Source organism: Macaca mulatta, chromosome 5 (assembly GCF_049350105.2).
Source record: "Macaca mulatta isolate MMU2019108-1 chromosome 5, T2T-MMU8v2.0, whole genome shotgun sequence".
Taxonomy (NCBI): domain Eukaryota; kingdom Metazoa; phylum Chordata; class Mammalia; order Primates; family Cercopithecidae; genus Macaca; species Macaca mulatta.
Window position 1 is genome coordinate 2,172,009 of NC_133410.1, and position 17,393 is coordinate 2,189,401.

The following is a 17,393-nucleotide window of genomic DNA, read 5'->3' on the forward strand; positions in this document are numbered from 1 at the left end:
ATGCGCGGTGCGCGCCGGACGCGGAACGTCTGCCGGTGTCGCCCGCGCCGCTGGTCCTGGGGTCCCTGAACCGCGGTAAGGGCGGGGGTGCGGGCGTCCGAATGGGGGTTTTCAAGATAGGGGGCGCGGACTAGAGGCTAGCTGGGCCCAGGGACCGGCCAACTGGAGTCAGGGAGCCGGGGGTGGGGCGGGGGCTCCCTGGCCCGGGGTGGGTGGGTCCAGGGCTCCCCGGCCTGGGGCGTGGACGAGGGTAGCGGGCCTGCGGGAGGGGACGGGGACTCACCGGCCCGGGGCGGGCGCCGCTGACCCCTCGCTGGCTTCAGGGCGGCCCCGCTCCCTCCGCTGGCCATGGCCCCCCCGCCCGCGTGCCGGTCCCCGATGTCACCGCCGCCGCCGCTGCTGCTGCTGCTGCTGAGTCTGGCCCTGCTGGGCGCCCGGGCCCGCGCCGAGCCCGCCGGGAGCGCCGTCCCGGCGCAGAGTAGGTGCTGGGGGGCCGGGTTCCGAGGAGCGGGGCGGGGCTGGCGCCGGGGGCGTGCGGGGCCTGTCCGCGGGGAGGACCGCGCCTCGCCTTTGTTCCCGGGAGCGGGTCCTCCCCTTCGCGGGAGATGGTGCCGTGGGGAGTGGGGACGCGCGCTCTGTGGCTCTGGGTGGACGGGCCTAGGGTGCGTGGGGGCCTTGCGGGTGACCCCCCCTGCGCCCCCTCCACCCTGACCTGCGTTCCCCGCAGGCCGCCCATGCGTGGACTGCCACGCCTTCGAGTTCATGCAGCGCGCCCTGCAGGACCTGCGGAAGACAGCCTGCAGCCTGGACGCGCGGGTGAGCGCACGCAGCGCGACGGTCCTCCCGGGCTTCTCCCGGGGTGGGGAGGGCAGGGAGGATGCGGAGGAGGCCCCCGGGGGAGAGTGGAGGGTCCCTCATCCTTCAACCCTGATTTAAGACTCCACACCTATGCCCCCTTCCTCTGGCTCCAGTCATCCAAGGGGCATTCTGGGCACCCGTCTCACCTATGAGACACGCCTCTCTCCAGCATGCTGTTTCCAGCCCCTCCCCCAGAAGGCCCTCACTGGGCACTTTGTCCTATGACTGCCACTCCTGAGGGCTGTGACAGACCTGGACCCTGAAGAAGAACTGTCAGCCCAATCCAGGATCCCCTAGGTGGGCGGCGAGGCCCCGGGGCAGAGAAGAAACTGAGGCCGGAGGATGTGGCCAAACTGTCAGGAATGGGGGGTCAGGCTGGGCAGCGTGGTCTGGATCCTGGGTGGATGCACAGGTTGGCTAAGGCCCCTCCAAGCCTGGGTGAACAGGGAGCCCCCAGGCCATGGGGTGCAGCGAAGGAGTTTTGGTTTGTGCCGGGGCTCCTGCTTCTTCCCGGAAAGGGAAAATTCTAGGAAGGAGAAAGCAGGGAAGACCCTGCCTGGTCCCCCCCCACCAGCCCTAGTGTCCTTCTTGGGAACACTCCAAAGGGCTTGGACTAAGACCTGGAGCCCTGTCCCCACTCCCAGAGGCTGGAGCTGAGCTTTTGGGAGGAGCAGCCCCCACCTATCCTTAGGCATGGGGGTGGGAGGGAGTGGGGGACAGCGGACCCCTGCGGGTGGTGTGGGAACTGGAAGAAGGCAAGTGGGCACTCTGGCATGGCATGGGCACCAGCAGACCCCAGGCAGGCCCCACCAGTGGGAGCCACTGCAGAGGGAAGAGACAAGTGGGAGGCTCTGGGTGTGGGGCTTAGAGCCAGGGCCTGACCTTGTCTGTCTCAGGAGCCGGTGGAGATAGGGCTGCCTTGGGTGGGTGGAGGTCCAGGGGAATGCCAGTGGGCAGCTGGGCTGCACCCTCACACCTCTTGTTGCTTTGCAGACGGAGACCCTATTGCTGCAGGCAGAACGCCGTGCCCTGTGTGCCTGCTGGCCGGCAGGGCGCTGAGGACCACGCTGCTCCATGTCAATAAATGCCCAGTGGCACACCTGTGTCCTGTTTCCCTGTTCTGGCCATCAGAGCCCCTGCGTCGCCCCCAGCAGTCCTGGGTTGGGCCCCTCTCTGGGCTTGGGTTTCCCCAGCTGTTCCACCTGGGCAAGCCCTCTTGGCTGCTGTCCCACACCAGTGCCCATGCGGAGAGGTAGACACACACGTCTGACCTCAGTGACCTGTGCTTCCTTGGACCTGCTCCCCTGCCTGCCTGCCCTTGTTTTGAGGCTGGGAAAGTGTAGAAATCGGCCTGACCCCCCTGAGTCCCCAGAGCAGCTGCCCCAGGGCTGAGCCCCTCCAGGCTCCTGTACCACTGAACTGGTGGACCAGCTGCCTGAGACTGGGAGACAGAGGGTCCTGGGGAGAGAGGGCAGGGCCACCCTGCACAGCCTCAGCTCCCCTGCCAGTCCCACCTGTAGCCCTGAGCCCGGCCCCTGGTCACCAGGGAGCTCTGAGTGGGAACTTGATGAGGCTGTCCTCCCATCCACACACATGTGCACACAGCACCCAACAAGTGACCTCCAGCTGAAGCAGGCACCTCCCTCTTTTCATTCAGTCTGTAAATGCTTTTTCAGTAAAATTAGAGCCTTTTATCAAAGTAATGCAGGAACGTGGTTAGGAAAAAATCCAGGTGAACAGCAGGCCAGAAGTGACTGCCATGTGCCCTAGGTGGGACTCGGCCTTTGGGGCTTTGGTTCCCTGGCCCTGGGGCCCCAGCCCCACCCTGCCTCAGGCCGGTGGAGCTGGACAAGCCTGGTATCCACAGTGAACAGAGTCATCCCTTGGAGCTGGCACCCGTGGAGAGACTGAGTCAGGTGTCCAGCTGGGAGGATGTCTGCACCCTCTAATGCAGGCCAGGGAGAGGAGGGGCCCGACATCACTGCAGGCCCAGGCAGGGTGGGGTGTGGGGCAGGAACCAGTGCCAGCCACCAGCACTTGCTCAGAGGCTAGGAAGCTGGGCCATGTCTTTAGGGGCGTGGCCTGGGTGGTGCTCATGTCCCATTGGTCAGCCTTCCTCACGTGGCCTTTCTAGCTGCAAGGGAGGCCAGGAACATAGCCGTATTTCTAGGCTTATATTTACAGATTTAGCCAGTCAAGTCCAGGAACAGCCAGATTCTTGTTTATCCCTGCAGTGTTAGGGATTCCTCACACTAAACATTGTTTATCTAAAAATTCAAATATAACTCAGTGTCCTGTGTTATGGGCAGCTGTGTGTCCTGGCACAGGGTGAGGTCTCCATTACTATAAAAGACAGAGTCTGGAGCATACTTGTCACGGAGCCCTGGGGAGATGCCCTCTGGGATATGGTGGGGACACGAACCAGGCTTGGCTGTGGGGCACTGGGTGGAGAGGCTTCCTCCTAGGCCTTGCAGGGCTGGGGCAATGACAAGGTTTGGCGACAGGAGCTTCTGGCTGGCAGTAGGGAAGGGATTCGTGGGGCCTGTGAGGAGGTGACGGCAGACTGAGAAGGAGAGCGGCCCCATGGCAGCAGAGGGTAAGAGGCAGCTGGATTCCAGGTGTGTTTGCAAGTAGAGCCTGTGGGATTTGGGTGGGGGGTGGGAGTGGTCATGGGGGTCTGGGAGGCCACTGGGGGGGTACGCCTGGAAAAGGAGCTGGAGAGAGAAGTCTGGGATCCCCTGTGGCCTGTTTGGGGGCAGAGGAGAGAAGAGGGCCCCTAGGGGTGATGAGCAGCTGTGAGGCAGGAAGAGAACCAAGCTGCATCCCAGGCAGCCACAGTTGTGTCTCATGCTACCAAGGTCAAGCAAGGCAAGAGGACCACAGGGTTCCTGAGGATCGGGGAAGGCCTGGGAGGAGCAGAGTGGAGGGAGCTTGGGCATAAGCGTTGGCAGGGCCAGTGGCATTCACATTCAGTCCTGGAGCCATGGCGTGGCTTTCCTGCCAGGGGCTCAGCAACTCCAGGATGAGTCAGCCCTGGCATGGCCGAGCAGTGACCTGGCACTGCAGTCTCTTTCTGGGACATCTTTTCTTTCCCTGGACCTGCTGTTTCCCTGATCTTCCCTGCATTCCCCCCTTATATCTGTACCTTCTCCAGTGTCAGGGCATCCCCTTGGTCCAGGGCCTGTCCCTGTGTTCCCTGTGGGCCCTGCCTTCCTCCCAGCCAGCTGGGCATCCCCACTGCCCACCTGCACTCTAGCCCAGAGCTGCCTTTCTCTGGATCCTATGCCCTCTGCTCCCTGCTGCTGTGTTGAAAAGTGTGTGGGAGGGACACTGTGTCAGCTTGTCTGGAAGGCGGCCGCTGCCACAGTTCATCTGCAGGTCACCCTTCCCACCGCAGGGCCTGTGCATGCGCCCTCTGTACCGACGCACTCTTTGCCCCTTGACCGGCCTCACTCTGCAGCCCCGTGTCCCTCCTTAAATAATTAGTTTATTTTTTAGAGAAGTCCTTGCTCTGTCACCCAGGCTGGAATGCAGGGGCCCCATCACAGCCCCCTGCAGCCTCAACCTCCTGGGCTCAAGCCATCCTCCTCACTGGGCCTCCTGAGTAGCGTGGCCCACAGCGCGGGTACCGGCCCACAGAGCCCAGAGCCTGCAGCTGGGTTCCCAGCGCATGCCCACACACCCAGCCCTGCCTTTTCTTCGATGCGTTTGTCCCTAAGGGGTCCCGGGCTGTTTGTCTCTGTTTCTTTCCTGACACCCCGCCACCCCACACTGGATTGTGAAGCCCAGGAGGGTGAGATCTGCGCTTCCCGGGGCCCCTGCAGGCCGAGTGTTCACCCAGTGGAAGCTGCAGGGAGGCTGCCCGGGCCAAGGCTCTGGGAGGAGCTGGCTGCAGGGGTCCCCCGCAGCCCCTCTCCCTTCCTGCCCTGGGCTCTTTGGGACGCAGGGCTGCACGGGGTGTGGTTTCGGGCCATCTTCCCCTGGAAGATGCTGGCAGGGCGAGCCTGGGGCTTAGGGCGCTTTTCTGCCACTCCCACCTCCCGGCCTCCTGTGGAGCCCCCGTTGGGTGCCCTGTGGGTCTGGGGACCGTTCTGCTTTTCGTCCTTCTTCTTCCGGCCTCCCGGTCTGTAGTTCTGCTTCATAAGAGCAGCCGCCCCGCCGCCCCCGGCTCCGTCTCACCCGCAGCTCCATTCCACCCCGCCCGCTCCCTCCCACCGTGGCCAGGCCCGCGCCGTCCCGGGGTTCCGCTGGGCTGCTCGCCGGCTCCCCGCGCCCCTGTTCTTCCTCCCCACGGACTCGGGCTCGGGGTGGCCGCGGTGGGATAGGAGCGCCCCGACGGCCTTGGAGGAGACCCCGCGCGTCCGGCTTGGGCGTGGGCTCGCGGGTCCCAGCTCCGCTGTGGGTGGGGCTGCCCTGCCAATGTTCCCTGTGTTTGGTGTGCCCTCCTCAAACCTGAGTATCCAAGCGGCGGAGGCCTGGGCGCCTCTCAGCTTGGCCTCTGAAATCTGGAGTCTCGGCCGCCGTGCTCTGGCCAGGCCGGGCGCAGGGGCAGCTGGGGTGGGGGCAGCTGGGGCGGGGGTCTCCGGTGAGGAGGGCGCTTAGGGAAGCAGGAGCCAGAGGCGGGGATGGGCGGCCAGGGAGGACCGACAGGTCTGGGTTTCCGCTCTTGCCCCGCAGGCTGACCTGAGCGAGCCTCAGTTCCCTTCTCTGTAAAATGGGCCTTGGCGCCAACCTGGGGCTGATACAGGCGCTCTGCTGCTGGCGCTGGCAGAGGAAGCACCTGTTGCCTGCGGGGTTCTCCCCTTGTCGTGGGGAGGGGGCTCTAGACTCCCCCCCAGCCCCCACCTAGAGCAGATGCCATGGTCTCCCAGACCTTCCAGGCTGCTGCCTAGAGCCCAGTCTTGACCCTTCCAAGCTGACAGTGTTCTGGTGCCTTCCAGGTACCTGTGAACCCGGGGCTGGAGCACAGGCCTCAGCGGACCATCATGGCCACTGGGGGTCACATGGCCCCAGGCGTTGGGTGACTTGTAGGGGGCTGAAGGCTGAGGCCAGACAGGCTGGAGGGAGGAAGTCTGCAGATGCAGACTGGAGGGGCCACCAAGGCAATACTGAGCAGGAGCCCAGGCCTGGCCTCTGCCCTTGGGCCTGGCTAATGGGGCCCCGCAGTGGCAGGCTCAGGCTCAGGCTGTGGGGATGAGGTGGAAAGGGCAGGGGCCAGCAGAGGCTGTGGCCCTGTCAGGGCTGGACCACTCTCCTTGGAGGTCACTAAGGCCTTGGGGTCTGGGTGGGGACACTGCTCAGGAGCTCCTGGACAGTGGCCGTGGCTTCTTCCCTCTCCTGGCCCCCATCAGAAGCATGACAGCCTGTTCCCCCAGTATCTGCTCTGGAGCCCAAGGTCCCCATTCAAAACCCAGCCTCACCTTCCTCCAGCCCCCTGGCTCTCCAGGCACACCAGCCCCCAACTTGTCTCCAATGCCTGGTGTTTCCTGCCCCTTGTGTGCTGATCCCTCTGCTGGGACCCTCTTCCTGCCGTCCATGTGGCCAACCTCGGGACGACACTGTGGAGCTGCCCCTGCGGCTGGGCAGGGACCCTGGTCAGCGCTTGAGCCTTGCGTGCAGGGGTTGTTGAATGGATCAGCGAGTTCCTTCGAGATGTTCCATGACCCACGTTGCCTCCCTGGAAGGCATGAACGTAAAGGGTTGCCCTGACCCTGTGCCCCGGGGCTGCAGTCCTCAAGCCTGGCTCCAATAAACTCTCTACTTCACATTAGTTTTGCCTCAGTTTTTTCCATTAGGTCAGCGTATCTGGCGTAATTCAGCAGGCTTCGGTGACCCTCTTCCCTGACCACCCGGGGCTCCTTCCAGGACTTGGGGTGGTATGAGCAGAACCCACCGTGCTCCCCTCCCTCCAGAGGTTTCCTGGGTGCACAGCAGTGAGTCCTCCCAAATTCAGAGCTTTGTTTTCTTTTTGCTGGACACCTAGATTTCATTTGAAGTGTTTTTTAAACCTGCTTTTAACAGAAAGGGGGCTTCAGTCTCTGTCTCTGGACAGGGGACTCAGATAAAGAGAGAACTCTGCCTTCTCTGCCACTGCCTCAGGGCAACAGGTTTAGGGCATGGTATGGGCAGTCTGGCACTGGTGGTTTCACATCTTTGGGTCTAAAGTTACACAGCAAGCTTTAAAATTGCAACTGTTGGGCTGGGCGCGGTGGCTCATGCCTGTAATCCCAGCACTTTGAGAGGCCAAGGTGGCTAAATCATCTGAGGTCAGGAGTTCAAGACCAGGCTAGCCAATATGGCAAAACCCCATCTCTACCCAAAATAAAAAAATTAGCTAGGCACAGTGGCACACACCTGTAATTCCAGCTACTCGGGAGGCTGAGACACGAGAATCACTTCAACTCAGGAGGCAGAGGTTGCAGTGAGCCAAGATGCCGCCGCTGCACTCTAGCCCGGGCAACAGAGCGAGACTCCATCTCAAAAATAAAAATAATAATAATAACAACTTCAACTGCTCCCCGTTGCCTGTAGTTCGGACTTGTCTTTTCATTTGGGGCCAGTTCCTGTCCGTCCTACACGGCAATGTGCATAAGCGTGAGTCTCCTCGCCCCGAAGAGAAGAGTCAGTTGCTCTGTGTGACCCATGCAGGTGCTCTGGGCAACTAGAGACTTCGCAGAGATGTCAGAACTGCTGTCCTGGGTGTGCGGTGGCCTCATAGGACACCCCTCACAGCAGAACATTTCTGGAACTCTCACTTATCTGGAAAGGTATAAATAAGGGACTGGTCACCCCATTACCTTGAGTACCCGACTCTCAGTTGACACCCTGAGGAGTGGCTCATTAGCAGCACGCTTCACCCGAAAACACATTCTCGGCCTTGGTCACTTTTGAAAAGTTCCTAAATTATGGGAAACCAAGCTTCAAAATCTGAGCATTCTTTTTCTATTTTTCTTTCTTAAAAAAATTTTTTTTGAGATAAGGTCTGGCTGTATTGCCCAGGCGGGAGTGCAGTGGCACGATCTCAGCTCACCGCAACTTCCCCTTCCAGGGTCAAGCCATCCTCTCACCCGAGTAGCTGGGGCTACAGGCATGCACCACCACACCTGGCTAATTTTTGTACTTTTTGTAGAGATGGGGTTTCGCCATGTTGCCCCGACTCATCTTGAATTTGTGAGCTCAAGCAATCTGCCCACTTTGACCTCCCAAAAGGCTGGAATTACAGGCGCAAGCCACAGTGCCTGACCAAAAGCTGAGCACTGTTTTAAGGCACAACTGCCTTGAGAAACAGCAGCTGGTTTTATGTACAACACCTGTGAGGCATCCTTTTGTAAATATCTAGGGAAATGGACCCACATAGCCTGGGACGGTCGTCAGCAGTAATGGCTGAAATGGGGGTCCTTTTAATTGCTAAAATAATTCATTTGTGTGCACAGTTGGAAAAGCTGATTTTAGAAACAGACTGATGGAAGACCTACTTTCTGTTTATCCTGACTGAAATCTGATAATAAGAGGGTGGAAGGGATTTTTTTTTTTTTTTTTAATAGCTCTATGGTCAGAAGTCAGCCTAATTAAAAGCTAATATTCATCCATGTGGGCAACATAGCAAGATCCTGTCTCTACAAAAAAAATTTTTTTTTTTTTTTGAGACGGAGTCTGGAGTGCAGTGGCCGGATCTCAGCTCACTGCAAGCTCCGCCTCCCCCGGGTTCACACCATTCTCCTGCTTCAGCCTCCCTACAGGCGCCCGCCACCACACCCAGCTTTTTGTATTTTTTTTAGTAGAGACGGGATTTCACCATGTTAGCCAGGATAGTCTCAATCTCCTGACCTCATGATTCGCCCACCTCGGCCTCCCAAAGTGCTGGGATTACAGGCATGAGCCACTGTGCCTGGCCCAAAAAAACTTTTTAAAAATTAGCCAGGCATGGTAGCACATGCCTGTGGTCTCAGCTACTCCAGGGGCTGAGGCAGGAGGATCACTTGAGCCCAGGAGTTTGAGGCTGTGGTGAGTTATGTTCGTGCCACTGCACTCCAGCCATCTCACTCCATCCACTCACTCCACCAACAGAGTGAGATCCCATCTCTTAAAAAAATAAAATTTGAGCTACGCACATGCGCGCGCACACACACACACACACACATTTTTAAAGGCCTTTCTATATTTTTGTCTTGTTTTGTTTTGTTTTTGGTAGACACCGAATCTTGCTATGTTCCCCGAGCTGGTCTCAAATTCTTCGGCTCAAGTGATCTTCCTGTCTAAGCTTCCCTGAGTGCTGACTCTTCTGTTTTGGATCCTGTTGCTGGGATTTTTTCAGTCGACTGAAACCCCTTTCAAAATAAGTTTGGTCCCTTTGTTTGCTTTTCTTGTTGGCATGATTTTGCTGCAAACAATGTAAAACGTCCTTGACCTTTTAGAAAGCCTCAAATCTTGAGAACTGGTTCCTCTGTGACGCCTTCCATTTGCCGCCGCTTGTGCTCCTCCTGCCTTTTACCATCTTCAGTACCACACAGGAGACTTCCAGCAACCTGAGACCTCTTGAGGAACACAGAAAAGGCCACGCACACCCCGTTTTGGGGGGGCTTCTGCCTTTCTCACAGAGTCTCAAGAGTCCGGGGCAGGCCCCTCTCAGGCCCAAAGCTCTGCAGTCTTTTGCATTGCATTGCCTGATCTCTTTGGCTTTGCGGGTTCCAGGGATTACTTTGTACTATGAGAGAGAACCTGACCTTCGTGTGTGCCATGGCTGACAAGGCACTGGCGAAAGCTACAGTTTGGGCAGCAGCTGGCAGCGGCTGCAGTGAACCGTTATCGTTGCAGGGGCTACTTGTTTCTCTGTGCAGTTTGGGCCCCTGGAGGCTATGGGAAGACTTGCCACCAAGGGATAAGACTCCTAGGGGTGGTGGGCTGACCACAGGGCAGGCTGATTGGTGTGGGGTCACCCACCAGCCTTGGGAGAATGTCTTGGTAGCATGGTGTGCTGCGGAAACACTGCGTGGCCCGGTCCCACGGGGTTTCTTCTCTTGGGGGACCTGGGATTTGGTGTAAAGATGGGATCCTGGATTCTTAAAGATCTGGATGCTCTGCCTTCCCGCTGTGCCTGCTCTTCACATACTTAAACATCAGGCCCGGAATACTGCAGATGCTTTCTGCACCCTGTTCACTACAGGGCTCTACCAGAACGCAACTTTCTGACATTTAGCTGGCTATTTTGAGACTCTTTGTAAAAGAAATGGACATCTATAAAGGAAATCTCCATTTCTAAGGACATCTCTTTCTCTAAACCACTAGAAACTTTGAGGATGAGGAAGATATTGACTTAACATTTATATTTACATAACAAGTCTTACTTTTGCTTAAGATACTTTTCCTGGCATTTTTAAATTGTTAATTAAATTAAATTAATTTATTTATTTTGAGAGAGACGGGGCTTCACTCTGTCAAGCAGGCTGGAGTGCAGTGGCACGATCATAGCTCACTGCAGCTTTGAACATGCGGGCTCAAGGGATCCTCCCACCTCAGCCGGGATCCCGAGTAGCTACATGCATATGCCACCACAACTGGCTACTTAAAAAAATTTTTTTTCTAGAGATGGGGTTTCACAATGTTGCCCAGGCTGGTCTTGAACTCCTGGCCTCAAGCAATTCAGTCTTATCTTGACCTAATTATCTGTGCTCCTTTTGGTCTCAAGAAATAACAGTGTTTAGCTCTAAGTTCTGTGCCTTTGAGATATAAATTTTCTACCTTGTTTCACCTAAGAATCATGTCTTTGGAAGTACAAGTTGAGGGTTTCTGAGCTAACAATTGTTAAGAGCAATGGAACAGGTAATCAAGAGACTGATAGTCTAAAGGTGGGCGAGAAACAATTTGAAAACTGGCAGATGAAGAATCTTATACCCCTACAGGATCTGCTGCTGTCTGTGTGTCTTTATGTCTCTACGTTTATGTGTCATACGCATGTGATATTTCACTACCAACAGGTATGAAAGTGCTCTAGTTAATTAACCAATTCACCAATTAGTTACTTGGTTTAAAGAAAAAGGTGTTAAAATATTTTATCAGAAAAATAGAAACCAACTCAACTACCTTTGAGTTCACATGACTTGAGGAAATCTCTGGTAGGTAAGACTAGTTTGATATTGTTAGATGAAAACAACGGTGTCTTCTGATTGGTGACATGCCTGTGTTTGAAACTTTGGGGTTCTCACTTATATGGTCACTGCCTCACATTTTCAGGCTGTAAAAATTATTGACAAGGAAATAACCTGAGATGATGGCTAGCTTTGTTTAATGGACAAATCAAGCATAATTGTTAAGAATGAGTAAAGTTGGCCAGGTGCGGTGGCTCACGCCTGTAATCCCAGCACTTTGGGAGGCCGAGGCGGGTGGATCACCTGAGGTAGGGAGTTCAAGACTAGCCTGACCAACATGGAGAAACCCTGTCTCTACTAAAAATACAAAATTAGCTGGGCGTGGTGGTGCATGCCTGTAATCCCAGCTACTCAGGAGGCTGAGGCAGGAGAATTGCTTGAACCCAGAAGGCAGACGTTGTGGTAAGCTGAGATTGCAGCATTGCACTCCAGCCTGGGCAACAAAAGTGAAGCTCCGTCTCAAAACAAAACAAAACAAAACAAAAAACAACAAGAAGAATGAGTAAAGTGAATGTAAATGGGATAAAAATTTATAAATGAACTTTTCATAGTTACAAAAGTATTTTTACTTTTTCGTTTGTTTTTGAGATGGAGTCTTGCTCTGTCGCCCAGGCTGGAGTGCAGTGGCAAGATCTCGGCTCACTGCAAGCTCTGCCTCCCAGTTTCACGCCATTCTCCTGCCTCAGCCTCCCAAGTAGCTGGGACTACAGGAGTCCACCACCGCACCTAGCTAACTTTTTGTATTTTTAGTAGAGTTGGCCATGTTAGCCAGGATGGTCTCGATCTCCTGACCTCGTGATCTGCCCTCCTCAGCCTCCCAAAGTGCTGGGATTACAGGCATGAGCCACTGCGTTGGGCAGTATTTTTACTTTTTAAAAAATAGGATCTTGTGCTGTTGTCTAGACTGGAATGCAGTGGCGCAATCATAGCTCACTGCAGCCTTGAACTCCTGGGCTCAAGTGATCCTCCTGCCTCAGCCTTCTAAGTTGCCAGATTTGCAAGTTCCACTGTACCTTGCTGAAAAATCTTTTTCAGTAACTTAGTATTAAAATCATGTTATGTCAAATTAATAGGTAATAATTGTATTAGTCTGTTTTCACACTGCTGTAAAGAACTACCTGAGACTGGGAAATTTATGAAGAAAAGAGGTTTAATGGACTCACAGTTCTGCAGGCTGTACAGGAAGCATGACTGGGAAGCCTCAGGAAACTTATACTCATGGCAGAAGATGAAGGGGAAGCAAGGCACATCTTCCCATGGCACAGCAGGGGAGAGAAAGAGAGAATGAAGGGGGAAGCACCACACACTTTTAAACCAGCAGATCTCGTGAGAACTCACTCACTATTGTGAGAATACCAACGGAGAAATTCCCCCCCCTGATCCAGTTACCTCCCGCCAGGCCCCTCCCCTGACACATGGGGATCACAATTCAACATGAGATTTGGGTGGGGACACAGAGCCAAACCATATCAATCACAACATGTCTGAAGTTACTTTTTATTTTTATTTTTTGAGACGGAGTCTCGCTGTGTCGCCATGCTGGAGTGCAGTGGCATGATCTCGGCTCACTGCAACCTCCGCCTCCCGGATTCAACTGATTCTCCTGCCTCAACCTCCCAGGTAGCTGGTACTACAGGCACGCGCCACCATGCCCAGCTAATTTTTGTATTTTTAGTAGAGACAAGCTTTCACCATGTTGGTTATGATGGTCTCGATCTCTTGACCTCATGATCTGCCTGCGTTGGCCTCCCAAAGTGCTGAAATTACAGGCATGAGCCACGGCGCCTGGCCACAACATGTCTGAGGTTACTTTTAAGTGAGTTAAAATACTGAAATAATCATTAAACACAATTTTAAATTGATATACTTTGGCATTATATTTTTATATGGTATAGAAGTTAAAAATATTTAGATCTGTTAATAAGCAAAAAATTGAGGAAACATCTTCCTAAACAATTATTAAACGGGCTGGGCACAGTGGCTCATGCCTGTAGTCCCAGCACTTTGAGAGGCTGAGGTGGGCAGATCACGAGGTCAGGAGATCAAGACCATCCTGGCTAACACGGTGAAACCCGTCTCTACTAAAAATACAAAAAAACTAGCCGGGTGTGGTGGTGGGCGCCTGTAGTCCCAGCTACTCAGGAGGCTGAGGCAGGAGAATGGCGTGAATCCGGGAGGTGGAGCTTGCAGTGAGCCGAGATTGCACCACTGCACTCCAGCCTGGGCGACAGAGCGAGACTCTGTCTAAAAAAACAAAAAACGAAAAACAAATTATGAAATGGTTTTCTTCTAAAAATACTGATAAGAAACAGTTCAAAATTACTTCCTAGGTTTTTCACTAAAATTAAGGCTCCTGACTTAGAATTGTAGTTAATGCACTTTGAGAGACCAAGGCAGACAGATCACTTGAATCCAGGAGTTAGAGACCAGCCTGCACAACGTGGTGAAACCCTGTCTCTACACAAAATACAAAAATTAGCCAGGCATGGTGGTGTGGGTCTGTAGTCCCATCTACTTGGAAGGCTGAGGCAGGAGGATTGCCTGAGCTCAGGGGGTGGAGGCTGCAGTCAGACGAGATCGCAACACTGCACACAGCCGAGATCTTGTTGCCTGAGCAACAAGAGGGAGACCCTGTCTCAAAACAAACAAACAAAACTGTAGTTAATGTATGTAATTAAAACTACTAGATGTAAAAGAAACAATTCTGAATACAGAGCATGTAAGAAAAATAGGTTATGTTTTTGGTAAAGATTATAAAGAAGGCATGAGTGTGGTTTTCGCTGGGCGCGGTGGCTCACGCCTGTAATCTCAGCACTTTGGGAGGCTCAGGCGGGTGGATCACGAGGTCAGGAGATCGAGACCATCCTGGCTAACACGGTGAAACCCTGTCTCTACTAGAAATACAAAAAATTAGCCAGGCGTGGTGGTGGGTGCCTGTAGTCCCAGCTACTCGGGAGGCTGAGGCAGGAGAATGGCGTGAACCCGGGAGGCGGAGCTTGCAGTGAGACGAGATTGTGCCACTGGACTCCAGCCTGGGCGACAGAGCGAGACTCTGTCTCAGAAAAAAAAAAAAAAAAAGAAAGAAAATGTGGTTTTTGTTATGGGAAGAGTAAATTTGTCTAGAGGTTTTTAAAGGTTAAGCTGAAGGGATAAAAAAGAATGATAGATAAAAGTGAATGGATATAGAAAGCTGTGGAAAGAAAGAGAATGGGGAAAATTGTGACAGGTTATAAAAGATTTACTGGGCCGGGTGTGGTGGCTCATGCCTGTAATCCCAGCACTTTGGGAGGCCGAGGCGGGTGGATCACCTGAGGTCGGGAGTTTGAGACCAGCCTGACCCAACATGGAGAAACCCCATCTCTACTAAAAATACAAAATTAGCTGGGCGTGGTAGCACATGCCTGTAATCCCAGCTACTCGGGAGGGAGGCAGGAGAATTACTTGAACCCAGGAGGTGGAGGGTGTGGTGAGCAGAGGTTGCGCCATTGCACTCTAGCTGCCTGGGCAACAAGAGCGAAACTTCATCTCAAAAAAAAAAAAAAAAAAAAAAAAAAAGATTTATTGGCCGGGCATGATACCTCATGCCTGTAATCCCAGCGGTTTTGGAGGCCAATGTGGGAGGGTCACTTGAGCCCAGGAGTTCCAGACCAGCCTGGACAACATGGAGAAACCTTGTCTCTCTCTGAAAAAAAAAAGAGAGAGAGAGAGAGAAAAGAAAAAAAGATTGATTGCCATCTTACCTTGCAGAGTGCAAGCTGGTTGGGATTGGAGGGATTGGCATTCCCACTTTGTTCGCAGCCTTCCTCTGTCTTCCAGACTGTGGAACGCACAGGTGGGATAATAGAAAACCCATCTGCAAAGCTAAAACCAACTTCTAACTCTCCCTGGCCTAACATGTTTCCACTGTGGTGCTTAACTTGGGTTCTACCCTGTTTGGAAAACTTCAGCTTTCTCGCTTTGAAATAATACCAGGAAGGCCCTGTGCCTGCACGAAGGAGCCTCCAAACCAGCTCCCCTTAAAGGCGATATTTTTCATTATTGCCAAGACCCTATAGAGCTTCTCATTGCACATTCTAAATTAATTAAGGATTCTGTTAACAGCAAGTTCTCAGGAGATGAAGATATGAAAGATCAAGGTCTCCAACCTGGAGATTTTATGAGAAAAGCATCAAATATGCTTCGTCCTGGGACCACACCAGGCAGCCTCACCAGAGATGACGTTTTCATCACTGGAGAACTTCAACATCTTGTTCTTCAGGCCAGGACCAGAAGGAGACAAAATAGGTATCTGTTTACCTTCAGAAATAGAAGCACTCTTCAGTTCTAGATTTCAAATTGTTAACAGTTGCCCTTATTTGTGTCATATTTTTCTTTTCTTTTTTTTTTTTTTTTTTTTTTTTTGAGGCAGAGTCTTGCTCTGTTGCCAGGCTGGAGTACAGTGGCATGATCTCAGCTCACTGCAACCTCCACCTCCCAGGTTCAAGCGATTCTCCTGCTTCAGCCTCCCAAGTAGCTGGGATTACAGGCGCCTGCCACTAAGCCCGGCTAATTTTTGTATTTTTAGTAGAGGCGCAGTTTCACCACGTTGCCCAGGCTGGTCTCAAACTCCTGACCTCACGTAATCCTCCCGCCTTGGCCTCCCAAAGTGCTGGGATTACAGGCATGAGCCACCACGCCTGGCCCATATTTTTCATTCTTAAATTGATTAGGCTTTGTGTTTCTGGATGTCCAAAGTCAACCAAAAAACCCCGAGGATGCTAGCTAGATGCTCAGAAGGCATCCAGCATGCGTGGCTCTTTTGTAGCAGATGGCCTGACAGACCCTGTGCCAATCAACCTTGGCCTTGAGGCCTCAAGAAGTACTTAAGCGCCCACTAAACGTCTCCTCTTTCCCCCCATGCGGGGTGAGATGGCCCGGGAATGAGCCTTCCCAGCAGAAAAACTTACATCTAGAATGTCAGTCATCACTGCTTTGAGAAGAGAAAGATTTTGATCAAACACAAGAAATGAGAAAAGAAAAATAGCCTAGAGCATCCTGAGCTATGTGGGGTACCCAAAGATTATCTGGTCCAGAGACACCTGAGCACAGGGCCTCAGTCCCGCCTCCCCACCCACGCCTGGGGCAACTGCTGGAAGGCATTTTGTTCTTTTCTTTCCTATATTGTCCGCCTGGCCGCCTCAGCGTCATCTTCATGTTCCTGGAATTTGTGACACAAATAATAATGCACACCAATCAATAGCTTATGTTATTTGAGTGCAAATTCTTGGTGAACTTAGGAGCTGCGTCTTCGTTTTTCCTTTAAAAACGCACTTGTAAACTGCTGCGAATGAGAGCGCGTGCATTCAGACCAACTTGAGTCTGTGCTTCCACGCTGCAGTCCTCAAACTTGGCCCCAACAAAGTCTATTTCTATTCGTTTTGCCTGTTTTCTCCTTTAGGTTGAAAAGCTGACAGCGGGCCCCAGACGCTGAGGGGGCGCCTTCCCAGCTTGACTTCCCACCCCTCCCCCCCCGCCCCGTCCCCTGCCCCTCTTCAGGGCCTGTTCACTGGCAGTCGGGGCTGTGGACCAGTTCAGCCATCCCTCCCCACCCCACCAGGGCGCTGCGGCCTTACTCCTACGTCCACGAGCAGGCTCAGCCCCTCCTGGCAGCCGGGTGACCTCAGCTACCCCTCTGGCCCCAACTCCACCGCACAACGCAGACTGCGGGACCCCAGGCCTGGACCCCTGGCCCCGTCCCGCCCGCGCAGGTCGGGGGAGCTCCGCTCGGGCAGCTCTCGGGGTGGTGCTGGGAGGCCGCGCAGAACTGCAGGTGGCTAGGTTCGCGAAGCGCCGAGAATGGGGTCTGTGGCCTCCTGCCCGCACCTGAGTTCCTCCGCCCCAGCCTGCGGCGTCTGCAGGTCCCGCTCCGCGCCGAGCCCCCGCTGCACCTGCACCGAGGCCACGGGGCGCATGCGCGGCCGCGGGGAGCGGGGGCCGGGGCGGGAGGGGTCCTGCGGGCCCCGCATCCCCATGCCCACTGCGGGGCTCGGACAGGGGGACGCCACGCCAGGCCGCAGACCCCGCCCTTCCACGTCCCCACTCCGGCGGCCCGTGCGACTCCGGACGACGCTTCCCAGGGGCTGCGGGCCGGGGCAGCCGCGGCGCCCCCTCCCCAGGTCCACCGCGGGCGCCGCTTTCAGACAAAGGCAGGAGACGGAGCGGTAGACGCTGCCGTGACTGCTCCGGGCGGCCGCGGAGGAGAAGGACGTGGCGCCGCCGACGCCGGCGGCCGGGCCCGGGGTCTGGGCGCTCCCAGGCGCGCGGCGTGGGAGCGGGGGGCGGGGCGGGCGGCGCCCATCACGCGTTCCGCGGCCGGGTCCCGAGCCCCGTCGGGCGCCCAAGGGGCCAGGA

General features: G+C 54.7%; 1 protein-coding gene across 1 annotated transcript; it reads left to right on the plus strand.

The window, feature by feature from the left end:
* On the plus strand, positions 1–1,955 carry NICOL1 (NELL2 interacting cell ontogeny regulator 1). Its single transcript, XM_028848230.2, is given in 5 exon segments — positions 1–39; positions 41–75; positions 324–478; positions 728–816; positions 1,852–1,955. Coding segments are annotated over 5 exon segments (384 nt in total). The 3' UTR covers positions 1,918–1,955.
* The last annotated feature ends 15,438 nt before the right edge of the window (positions 1,956–17,393 follow it).